This window comes from Geotrypetes seraphini, chromosome 4, assembly GCF_902459505.1.
Source record: "Geotrypetes seraphini chromosome 4, aGeoSer1.1, whole genome shotgun sequence".
Classification (NCBI taxonomy): Eukaryota; Metazoa; Chordata; class Amphibia; order Gymnophiona; family Dermophiidae; genus Geotrypetes; species Geotrypetes seraphini.
In genome coordinates this window covers 143,636,688-143,649,510 of record NC_047087.1, presented here as the reverse complement: position 1 = coordinate 143,649,510, position 12,823 = coordinate 143,636,688, and the positions used below count along the sequence as shown (strand labels likewise).

The 12,823-nt window shown below is 46.6% G+C and overlaps 1 protein-coding gene across 2 annotated transcripts in view; it reads right to left on the bottom strand.

The window, feature by feature from the left end:
* Window positions 1-12,823, bottom strand: part of PSME3IP1 (proteasome activator subunit 3 interacting protein 1) — a 205,278-nt gene that overhangs the window by 99,643 nt on the left and 92,812 nt on the right. For both annotated transcript variants that reach the window (XM_033943762.1, XM_033943761.1), the window contains exon 3: window positions 7,895-7,993. In XM_033943762.1, the coding sequence (XP_033799653.1) occupies window positions 7,895-7,993 (99 nt within the window). The remainder of the gene's footprint in view (window positions 1-7,894; window positions 7,994-12,823) is intronic.

Here is a 12,823-nt window from a genome sequence, read left to right as displayed (position 1 = left end):
CTCTCTCTATCCCTTCCATCTACTGTTCACCCTCTATCTCGCACCTTCCATTCACTGCCCTCTGTGCTCTTTCTATCCAGTGTTCATCCTCTCTCTCTCCCTCTTCCATATGGCATCTTCCCTCTTTCTATGCTCCTTCCATAAACTATCTATCCTGTGCCTCTTCTCTCCTTTGTACATGATTGATTTCCTCTCCCATTTTTCTCTCTCTGTCACCACCCCCTCCCCTATGCTCTGGCATCTCTCTCTTCTCCTTTCTTTCCTTCCCACCTCACAGTCTGGCATCATCCCTTCCCTGATTCCCGGCATCTCTCTCCTTTCCTTTTCTTCCATCTCTCCCTCCCCCTCCATGCTCTGACATCTCCTCCTTCCTTTCCCCCTTCCTTTCCCTTGATCTGGCATACCTTCCTCCTTCCCTCCATGCCCTGGCGTCTCTTCTTCCCTTTAAACCCTGGTATCTCCTTTCATTCCCTCCAGTTGGGTAGAGCAACACTCTCCCCAATTCTCTCCCCTCTGCTCCCTTTCCTCCTTCTGTCACCCAAGGCCTGGTGTCCTGAACTTCTTCGGGCAGCAGCAGCATTCACAATTCACTGCTGTTGCCGGCTTCAGGCCTTTCTCTCTGTCAGGTCCTGTCTTCATGAAAACAGGAAGTAGGCAGGACCCGGCAGAGAGGAGGGTCTGAAGCCGGCAACAGCAGCAAGTTGTAAACGCTGCTGCTGCCCGAAGAAGATAATGGCACCAGGCCTTGGAGCACCCGAGGCAGACCGCTTCTCTCCCCTCCCAGCCAAACCCCTGCTAACCCTCCTATCTCTCCCCCCCTCAAGTGAACCTTTCCGACCCTCCCAGCGAGAGCAGCAAACCTCCCTCCAGTAGCGTCGTTTGCTTCGCGGCTTTCTCCTCCCTCTGCCGCGTCACTGATGACGTCATCAGCGATGCTGCACCGACAGGAGAAAGCCGCGAAGCAGCTGACGTTTCTGGAGGGAGGTTTGCTGCTCTCGCTGGGAGGGTCAGAAAGGTTCACTTGGGGGGGGGAGAGATGACGTCATCAGCGACGCTGCACCAGCAGGAGAAAGCCGTGAAGCAGCCGACACTACTGGAGATTAGGTTTGCTGCTCTCGCTGGGAGGGTGTGAGCGCAATAGGGACCGGGCTGGCTGTGCACCCCCCTAAGGCTGCACCTGGGGTGGACCGCCCCCCCCACTTCCCCCTTGGTACGCCACTGCTTAGAGGGGATATGATAGACTTACAAGATCATGAAGGGCATAGAGAGAGTAGATAGGGACAGATTCTTCAAACTTTCGAAAAAATAAAAGAACAAGAGGGCATTTGAAAAAGTTGAAAGGGGACAGATTCAAAACGAATGCTAGGAAGTTCTTCTTTACCCAACGTGTGGTGGACACCTGGAATGCGCTTCCAGAGGACGTAATAGGGCAGAGTACGGTACTGGGGTTCAAGAAAGGATTGGACAATTTCCTGCTGGGAAAGAGGATAGAGGAGTATAGATAGAGGATTACTGCACAGATCCTGGACCTGTTGGGCCGCCGCATGAACGGACTGCTGGGCATGATGGACCTCAGGTCTGACCCAGCAGAGGCATTGCTTATGTTCTTATGAATGGTGATGTCGTCTGCGTAGCTGAATGATGTTACGTCTAGGTTATCTAGAGTGGACCCAAGGGAGGATATAAAGAGGTTGAAGAGCATTGGCGACAGTGGAGACCCTTATGGTAATTCAACAGGGGTAAGACCAGGGGTCTGATTTAAGATCGTTTGTATTTACTCTATATGTTCTTGATTTAAGGAATCCTTGGAACCAGGTGTATACCCTGCCTGAGATCCCTATGGCTTCTAGTTTCTGTAGTAGTATGGTGTGGTCTACCAAGTCAAATGCAGCATACAGATCAAGTTGAATTATCAACATCCTTCTGCCTTTGCTAAGGTGCTGTCGGGCTGTGTCTCCGTGCTATGGTTGGTTCTGAACCCTGATTGTGAAGGGTGAAGTAGGTTGTGGTCTTCCAGGTAGTTTGTGAGGATCCTTTCCAGGTTTTAAAAGTAACATGACCCCCGCTAACCTTCAAGGCCAAGGCATTTCCTCCTCCCCCCCACCCCCAAAGCTATTAAAGATTTCCCTAAGGAGTTTGACCAAAAAAAGAATTAAAACATTTATAAAATTTATTTGGAAAGCCATCTAACCAAAGTGCTTTTCCTAAACGACCCGTTAAGGAAGCGGTAGGACCGCTAGATGAAGGGGATAAAGGAATAAAGGGGAGAGCTAAAGGAGGACAAAACAATCGCCGACAAACTGAACACATTTTTTGTGTCTGTATTTACCAAAGAAGATTTACACAGCATTCCTGAACCCATCAGGCTATATGCTGGAAATGAAGACAGAAAGCTGACAGGATTGACGGTCAGTCTAGAGGAGGTGTGTAGGCAGATTGATAGGCTTAAGAGCGATAAATCCCCGGGACAGGATGGCATCCATCCGAAGGTCATCAAGGAAATGAAAGGGACCATAGCTGAACTGCTTCAACTAATAGCCAATCTGGCAATCAAATCGGGAAAGATTCCAGAAGACTGGAAGGTGGCGAATGTTACGCCGATCTTCAAGAAAGGTTCGAGGGGGAGATCCGGGAAACTACAGACCGGTCAGTCAGACCTCGGTACCGGGAAAGATGGTAGTCACTGATAAAGGGCCGCATCATTGATCACCTTGACGGACACGGGCTGATGAGGACCAGTCAGCACGATTGTAGCAAAGGCAGATCGTGTTTGACGAACTTGCTGCACTTCTTTGAGAGAGTAAACAGACAGATAGACAAGGGCAATCCAGTTGACATTGTATATCTGTAGGCGTTTGACAAGGTTCAGCATGAACGACTACTTCGGAAAATTGCGAGCCATGGGATCGAGGATGAAATACTCACGTGGATTAAAAACTGGCTGGAGCATAGGAAACAGAGAGTGGGGTAAATGCAGCTAAGAGAATCAGGTGCGTGCCACAAAGAATGTCACCACCACTGCCTTAATGCCTAAATTCACTGTCTTGAAAATTTTCCTGAGGACCACACCCACACAACTGTCCTGAATATTTTCAACACCACTCCCCCATCACTGGGAAGAGAATCGCACCTAGTCACCTGAGCCACCAAGGAATCCCAGAAGTTGCGCCATAGGATACAAACGGGACATAGCCCAAGCATTTCTTAAAGGACCTTCTGGAGAGTCAAACTGCTCAGAGACCATACAACTCATATCCAAATGCTAAGGAAAGGTCGCAGATTGCGAGCACACACTGCAAAGCCAGGGAGAAGAAGAAGTGGAAGTAGCTGGCTGAGTGGCCAAGTTCAATTCCTGCAAAGATTCAGCAATTAGATCAGGCAAAGCTGCAAATTTAAATAAGCGTAGAACAGTCAGATCATCACCAGAATCTGGAGCCCTTAAGGGATCCGCAGATCCAGTACCAAGTCTAGATCCCCCAATCTGGGAAAGATTGCACTATCAAAGGATCAGAGAGGTCAGGATCAGCCACCGGATCCCCTGGAACAGGAATCGAAAGAGGAACAGGCAGAGGACGGCACCCCGCCGATCCCAGATGCTAATGGAGTAAGCAGAGAATTTCTAGTAGAAGAACCTCTGATCTGAAATTCAGACCACAAAAATTTCATAAAGTCAGAAAAAAAATCAGGTCACACTTAGATGACTTAGACCAGGGGTCTCCAAAGTCCCTCCTCGAGGGCCGAATCCGGTCAGGTTTTTGGGATTTCCCCAATGAATATGCATGAGATCTATTATATGATTGTACTGCTTTCAATGCATATTCATTGGGGAAATCCCGAAAACCTGACTGGATTCGGCCCTCGAGGAGGGACTTTGGAGACCCCTTAGACCCTCTACAGCCTGCCGCCTGGCTGCCAAAAAAACAGCCGAGTCAAGCCACGAAAGCAATGGCGGCTGCCCCACTGGGCTAGCTGAGTGTGGAATCACTTGTTTCTATGAGGGGAAGCAAAGCTGATAGCTACCAACCCTCCACCCGCCCCCCCCCACTTTGCCACTCAGCACAAGGACGTTCAAAAAGTGCTAAATTTGCGCAAACTTCGCATGAGTTCACAAGAGGAGACCCTGAGGACTCCATCCCAGCAAGTTTCCTGCAAAAAACGTTTTTGAAAAAGCAGGGAGAAGATAAATAAAAGATTGCTATAAATGTAAGATGGACACCGACACTGAATTTCTGCCAAAAACACACTAAAATAAACACTTCCCAAAAATTAAAAAAGGCGATTTTAGGATTTTTCAGGTGGGGGAACACAGGAAAACACAGAAAAACCCCCTCAAAATTAACTTTTTTAAATCGCTGTGAGAACCTGTTAGTTCTGCTGTACTCACTGTTACCAGAGACACTGGGCTACACCTGCTTCTTGCTCTGAGTCAGTAGCCAGCTAGAATTCACTGCCACACTGCTGGGAAAGCCTTTTCTGAGGTGATCTTCCGGCTGCCGGTCAGACTTCACTGTCTTGACAACGCCTCCACCTGGATGCACACCAGGACGAGTGGTGTAAAAACGTAGCCGGCATGCTGCGAGACACCGTTGAGCCTCCTAAGTGTACCTAACAGTCTGCACTCTACTCCCGCTTAGCGGACGGTGAGACAACTTCAGGGTCAGCCCTGAGCAACAAGGATTACTATGCAGACTGGCCAACAGGTACCCAAAAAGGGATCGGCTTGTCAGCTACAGACCGAAATCTATGAATTCACAAGCAGGCAGAGCCTCCAAATTGCTGTAGACATGAAAATATCCGCAAAGGGAACGAAACTATATAGATGTAAAATAATGAAAATGAAGAGCAGAACACACACAGCTGCAGCCACGAATGCAAAAGGAAAGACTGCTAGAGGATGCTAAGCTGATCTGTGATGTACACTGGAGGCAGAGTGAAAAATCCAGAGTAGATTCCTTCTGCAGTCCATGTGAGTATGGGGAAATAACCCTGTTGTCTAGAATGTCTCACCTATTGCACTGGAAAGAAGATTATGGAAAGAAGAACCAGTGGGACATATCATGAGCCTGCTGCCTGCACCAAGGACCCAAAAGCAGTGTTCATTCATGCTTCCACATCCACCCTGTAAAACTTTGTGAAAGTAAGGAGGTTGGACCACATAGCAGCCCTACAAATCTCATCAGGCAGAACTGGATCCGCTCCAGGTGGCGATGGTTTCACAGTAATAATAATAATAATAACTTTATTTTTTCTATACCGCCATAATCTTTTATAAATCATTTCAAAATACCTTATTACCTTATTTGTTAAATTTATATCAGGTCCAACTAACTAATGGTTGTACTATGGCAGAATCTGTTACTATAGTTTTGCCGAAGCCAAATAAAGATCCCGCATTGGTTTCAAATTATAGGCCTATTTCCTTAATTAATGTAGATGGCAAACTTCTAGCTAAAACATTGGCTTTACGCTTGGCCAAGGCTCTCTCCCTTTTATTTGTGTCGGTTAGAAAAATGGGCGGAGAAATGGCAGATGAAGTTCAACGTGGAGAAATGCAAGGTAATGCATTTAGGCAGTAAAAATAAGGAATACGAGTACAGAATGTCAGATGCAACTCTGGGAAAAAGTGAACAAGAAAGGGATCTGGGTGTACTGATAGATAGGACCCTGAAGCCGTCGGCACAATGCGTGGCAGCGGCAAAGAGAATGTTGGGCATGATAAAGAAAGGAATCTCGAGTAGATCGGAGAAAGTTATAATGCCGCTTTATAGGGCAATGGTCAGACCCCACTTGGAATACTGCGTCCAACATTGGTCTCCCTACCTAAAGAAAGATATAAAACTGCTGGAGAGGGTGCAGAGACGAGCGACTAAACTGGTGAAGGGTATGGAGAAACTGGAATATGAGGATCGACTTAAAACACTGGGATTGTTCTCCCTTGAGAAGAGGAGACTGCGTGGGGATATGATCGAGACCTTCAAAATACTGAAAGGAATCGACAAAATAGAGCAGAGATTATTTACATTGTCCAATTTGACACGGACAAGAGGACATGAAATGAAGCTAAGGGGGGACAAGTTCAGGACTAATATCAGGAAGTTCTGCTTCACACAGAGAGTGGTTGACATCTGGAATACTCTCCCAGGGGAGATTATTGCGGAATCGACAGTCCTAGGCTTCAAAAGCAAACTAGATGCATATCTCCTTGAGAGAGGCATATAAAGATATGGTTGGCTATAAAATAAGCCAGGTGTATACCTGGCAGGGCCTCCGCGTGTGCGGATCGCCGGACTTGATGGACCGAAGGTCTGATCCGGAGATGGCGCTTCTTATGTTCTTATGTTATAATTGGTATGCACCAAACAGGATTTGTTGCTCAGAGACATTCCTCTAATAACACCAGATTGGCTATTCACATGTTAAATTTAACAAAAGCCATGAATGATCCAGTCTTTTCTGTATCTTTGGACGCAGAGAAGGCCTTTGATCAAATAGAATGGGCCTTCATGTATAAAGCAATGGAATGGTTTGGTATAGGTTCAGGATTTATACAAATGATCCAAACATTGTATAGCTCCTCTGCTGCTAGATTATATATTAATAATAACTTGGAAAGAACATTAGCTATTCAGAAAGGGAATTTTAATAAATTTCAAGATGTGTGAGGGCCATAACAAATTATTGCAATGAATAGATATTATTTGCCCTGATTTGTACAAATGAAAGAATGGGGTGGGGGAGGGGGCTTTTATTACATGGTATATACGTTATGAGGTATTGAAAGGATGGGAGGGAAAGGGATAATTCTATGTAATATGAAGAATTGTAGAATTTAAAGTGATGTATTTATGTTAAAATGTTGTTACTTTTTGATGCACTTGATGTAAGTTATAAAAATGAATAAAGAAATGGGGGAAAAAAAAAGAACTGCCCAGTACTCTGTCCATGAGGAAGCCACACTCTTCGTAGAATGTGCTCTCAGAGAATATGTGGTCGTTTACCACACCTGGTATATGCTGTAGAAATAACAATACAAATCCATCTTAAAATGGAAGCCTTAGAAGCCAGTCTCCCCAGACAGCTAGGACTCGTGAGAACAAAGAGATGATCTGAGAGATGAAAATAATTATCTCCTTGAGATAATGGAAAAGGACTCTCCTGACATCCAGCAATGCCAAAACTTTGTCCTTTTTCTTCAAACCCATGGAATGGAACATGAATACCCGGATTTCTTGATTTATGTGGAAAACCGAAATCACCTTTGGCAAAAAAGAAGGTATTGTTCGTAGCGAGACCCCAGCCTCATAAATCTAAGGAAAGGCTCTCTGCAAGACAGAACCTGCAGCTCCGAAACCCTGCTCGCTGAGGCGACAACTACAAGGAAAGCCCTCTTAATGGTAAAATCCATCAATGATGCCTCTTTTAAGGGCTCTTATGGGGCATTATTGAGGGCATGCAAGACAATGTTAAGATTCCAAGTGGGAAATGATTGTCTCACAGGAGGATGCAGCCACAAAGTACCCTTCAAAAAACTGGTTATATCAGGATAAGAGGGCAAAGATACTTTCTCCACTCGAGCCCTAAAGCACGAGTAGCCTGCCACCTATACTTTGAGGGAACCTTTCTCAAGTCCATCCTGAAGAAACGCCAGGACTACTAATATTGAAGCCTTAAAGGGCTCCATATTCTGCTTATCACACCAGCACTGAATCATTTTCCAAACCTTGGCATAAACCACAACAGTCACCGATTTCTTCGATCTTAGGAAGGTAGTTATGACCACCTCCGAGTACCCCTTCTGAACTAGGGCTGCACGCTCAAGGGTCATGCTGTAAGCCCAAAGCGTTCTGTATCCTACATGGCAACTAGCTTAGCATAAATGTAATTAAGTACTTACTGAATTTAAACTGTTCTTCATATTCTTGCTGTTTCTGTTCTTTCTGTTCCTGGAGCTTTTCATACAGGGACCGTGGATCATAGACTTCTTCTGGACATTCTGTAAGAGATTAAATACTACACATTAATAAAATAGTGAAAAGGAGAAATTAGGTCTTACCTTCTAATTTTTTTTCCTGTAGTCCCATCAGTCCAGAACCTGTGCCCATCATTTAACGCAGGGGTTCCCAAACTACCACTAGTGGGCTGCGCAACATCTTTCCATCCCATACCGCTGCTGTTTGGAACGGAAGTAATTCGGCCTCGCGGTAGGAGGGGCGGCAGTGGGAGTGGGAGGGAGGGATGGAAAGATGCTGCACAGGGGTTGGCGGGATCGTCAGGGTTCTTCTGCACGCGTGTCACTGTCTTACATCGTCCCCAAATGGGATTGTCTGGTTGCAGGAAACAAGCTCAGGGCTCCCACTGATTCTGCATTATGATAAGTTGTATAATTTCTATTATGATATTATAACTTAATAACAATAGAAATGTAATGTATATTTTGTATAAAACTGCCCTACGAACCTGCCTTGAATCTACTCCCCTCCCAGTACCGGTCCCTGGGAAAATTTGCTTCTATAAAAGCAGTCCTTGGTGTCAAAAAGTTTGGGGACCATTTTAAAAATTGTTTTCTGCTTTGCCCAATAAAGCCACCTAACAGTTTTGGATGCTCAGTACTTCAAAATACAAAACAATGGACCAAAGGCTTAACATTTTGTTTCTGCTGTTATAGTCATAATTTGATCAAGATAAATAAAACATCAAAATGGGCCAGGACTTGTCCATCAAGGCAGCCATAGTACCATAAAGGGCGCATTCCCAAAATCTCCGACTAAACACAGTGCTAATATGACATTTTGATATGACACCAGTTTCTTGCAATGGTGATACTTTTGCACGGAAACAAACTGTGGATAAACACAATGTTCTTGACTCTCCTTTATTTCTTCAAGATATCTCCAAACAATGGTAAAATAAGTTCATATCAACCATGTAAAAGACTACAGAGACCCGACACGGGCCATATTTCGGCTAGCAAGCCTTTTTCAAGGGCCCAGTCAAAAAACAGGTCGGTGGTATACAGAATTGAATGTAGTCTCGAAGAGTCCAAATTGAAGAACAAGATGAGTGCTGAGCTCTGATACGCTGTATAACTGGTGTACACACTCGTACACCAGTTGTACAGCATATCAGAGCCCAGCTAGTTCCCTAATATTAAGTCACGCTTTCAAATTCTGTCCTCAGATCTCTTTTAACCCGTCCTTTTGTTATTTCCCTAACTTGTCTCATTTTCTATCAATTATTGAATTTCTACTCCTTCCTTTCCTTTGGTTCTGTCTGTTCTGTGTGTCCTGTCTACGTTATTTGTACAGTTTCCCTGAACGTTGTAATATATTATTTTAGCTTCATTCATCACTTTGTATTAAGATTAAGCGATTCATCAAATTTTAAATAAAATTTGAAATTTGTGTCATTATATTTTGCTTTCAGTTGGCTTCAAAGCCTAGATGTACATCATAGGCCAGTGTCTGGCAAACTTTTTCGAGCCGGGGCACACTAAACCTAGTGTCCCCAGCTCGAGACACTCAGAAGTGTGCTGGTGTTAGCATGATGACATCACATGCATGATGACATCAGCACATTAGCAAAGGCCTTTTAAACAGGCCTTGCGCTGAGAGAAGGACCTGCGCTGGAGAGAAGGGCCAGCAGAGAGAAGAGGTGCCGGCGTTGGGAGATTGCTTACAGGACGTGCCTCTCTTCATGAGAGGTACGTCCTGTAGACAGTCAGCTGGCGCTGGCATCTCTCCTTTTTCCCAGTGTACCGCGGCACACCTGAAATCTCAGGAGGCACACAGTTTGCAATACACTGTCATAAGACCATGACCACTGGTCCAGTTATGACCCAAATCAAAGTACCAGTATAGGTCAGGAGCAATGAGGGGTCAAAGTAGGCCTTAAAATTTCTTATTGTAGTGTTTTTTATATAGTTTGCAGGCCCATAAAAAGGGAAATAAGTTGATGTTAAGTTCCAAATTTTGCACAGAACTTCGTACCTAGGGATGTAGTAATTCAAAAAATTTCAGTCCCCTGACAGGTTTTGTCAGGCTGCAGTGTGGACAAAGTGGCTGTTTTGTGTTATGTAGACCATGGCTAAGGTGACCATACATCCCATTTTGAATGGGACCATCCCGTTTTTAGATCCCCTGTCTCGTTGTCCCCAAGCACAACTTCGGGACGCTGAAATGTCCCATTTCAGAGACAGTGTCCTAAAGTTGTGCGATTGCTTCCCCTCCCTCTCCCCAGCACCAATGCCGAAGCCTGCTCCTCCCCCCGGACCAGCCCCTGCTGCTACCTACCCGCCAAAGCCGCTTCAAACACCCCATCCCTCGGGTACGTCGCTGCTGCCCGCCACAACAAAAGTAAAGGAATCTTCATCCCGACGTCAATTCTGACGTCAGAGAGGAAGTTCCGTGCCAGCCAATCGCTGCCTGGCTGGCCCGGAACTTCCTCTCTGATGTCAGACTTGATATCGGTAAGAAGGTTTGTGGGCCGGCTTCTGGACCTTCCTTTGTTTTAGTTGCGGCAGGTGGCGGCAGCAGACCAGAGGGTGAGACGGGGGGTTTGAAGGGGCGGTAGGCCAGGCTTCGGCGGGTAGGTAGCAGCAGCGGGGACCGGTCCGGGGGAGAGGCAGGCTTCGGTGCTGGAAAGAGTCAGGCAGGCTAGCTTTAGCGCAGCAGGGAGGGAGGTAGGCTGGCTAGCTTAAGGGGAGGGGGTGGGACAAAGGCTGGAAGGCAGTGAGGGGAACAGAGGAATGAGCACTGGGGGCACTAAGGACATAGGAAGGAGGTACTGGGGGCACTAAGGACATGGTAAGGAGCACTGGGGGCATTAAGGACATAGGAAGGGGCACTAAGGACGTAGAAATGAAGCACTGGGGGCACTAAGGACATGGGAAGGGGCATTAAGGACATAGGAAGGGGCACTAAGGACGTAGAAATGAGGCACTGGGGGCACTAAGGAAATGGAAAGGGGCACTAAGGCCATGGGAAGGAGCACTGGGAGCATTAAGGACATAGGAAGGGGCACTAAGGACATGGGAAGGGGCGCTAAGAACATAATATAAGAACATAAGCAATGCCTCCACTGGGTCAGACCCGAGGTCCATCTTGCCCAGCAGTCCGCTCACGCGGCGGCCCAACAGGTCCAGGACCTGTGCAGTAGCCCTCTATCTATACCCCTCTATCCCTTTTTCCAGCAGGAAATTGTCCAATCCTTTCTTGAACTCCAGTACCGTACTTTGTCCTATTACGTCCTCTGGAAACGCATTCCAGGTGTCCACCACACGCTGGGTAAAGAAAAACTTCCTAGCATTCGTTTTGAATCTGTCTCCTTCCAACTTTTCCGAGTGTCCTCTTGTTCTTTTATGTTTTGAAAGTTTGAAAAATCTGTCCCTCTCTATGCCCTTCATGATCTTGTAGGTCTCTATCATGTCTCCTCTGAGTCTCCGCTTTTCCAGGGAGAAGAGCCCCAATCTCCCCAATCTTTCAGTGTATGAAAGGTTTTCCATGCCTTTAATCATTCGTGTCGCTCTCCTCTGGACTCTCTCAAGTATTGCCATATCCTTCTTAAGGTACGGTGACCAATACTGAACACGGTACTCCAGGTGCGGGCGCACCATTGCCCGATACAACGGCAGGATGACTTCTCTCGTTCTGGTCGTAATACCCTTCTTAATAATACCAACATTCTGTTTGCCTTCTTCGCGGCTGCTGCACATTGTGCTGTTGACTTCATTGTTGTGTCCACCAGTACACCCAAATCTCTTTCAAGGTTACTTCCCTCTAATACTAATCCCCCCATTTGGTAGCTGAACATTGGGTTCTTTCTCCCTATATGCATGACCTTGCATTTCCCTACATTGAAGTCCATCTGCCATTTATTCGCCCACTCCTCCAGTTTGTTTAGGTCCCTTTGTAGGCCCTCACACTCTTCCGCATTTCTAACCCTTCTACAGAGTTTAGTGTCATCCGCAAATTTGATAACTTCACACTTCGTCCCCGTTTCCAGGTCATTTATAAGTACATTGAACAGCAGCGGTCCGAGTACAGACCCCTGCGGAACTCCACTCGTGACCTTTCTCCAGCCCGAGTAGTGACCCTTCACTCCAACCTTCTGCCTTCTGCCTGCCAACCAGTGTTTGACCCATCTGTGCACGTCCCTTCCACTCGTGACCTTTCTCCAGCCCGAGTAGTGACCCTTCACTCCAACCCTCTGCCTTCTGCCTGCCAACCAGTGTTTGACCCATCTGTGCACGTCCCCTTCCACCCCGTGGTTCCACAGCTTCCTAAGTAGCCGCTCATGGGGTACCTTGTCAAAGGCCTTTTTGAAGTCGAGGTAAATGATGTCTACGGGTTCCCCTTTGTCCAACTGACTGTTTACCCCCTCAAAGAAGTGCAGTAAGTTTGTTTGGCACGATCTTCCCTTGCAGAAGCCATGTTGGCTCGCTTTCATCAGCTCATTTTTTTCGATGTGCTCACAGATGCTGTCCTTTATCAGTGCTTCTACCATCTTGCCCGGAACCGATGTCAAACTTACCGGCCTATAGTTTCCGGGGTCTCCTCTTGACCCCTTTTTAAAGATAGGTGTAACATTTGCTATCTTCCAGTCCTCCAGGATCATAGAAAGGAGGCACTGGGGCACTAAGGACATGGGAAGGGGCATTAAGGACATGGGAAGGAAGCACTAGGGGTACTAAGGGCACGGGAAGGGGCACTGGGGGCACTAAGAACATGGGAAGGAGGCACTGAGGGCACTAAGGACATAGGAAGGAGGCACTGGGGGCACTAAGGACATTGGAAGAGGAACTAAGGACATAGGAAGGAGCACTGGG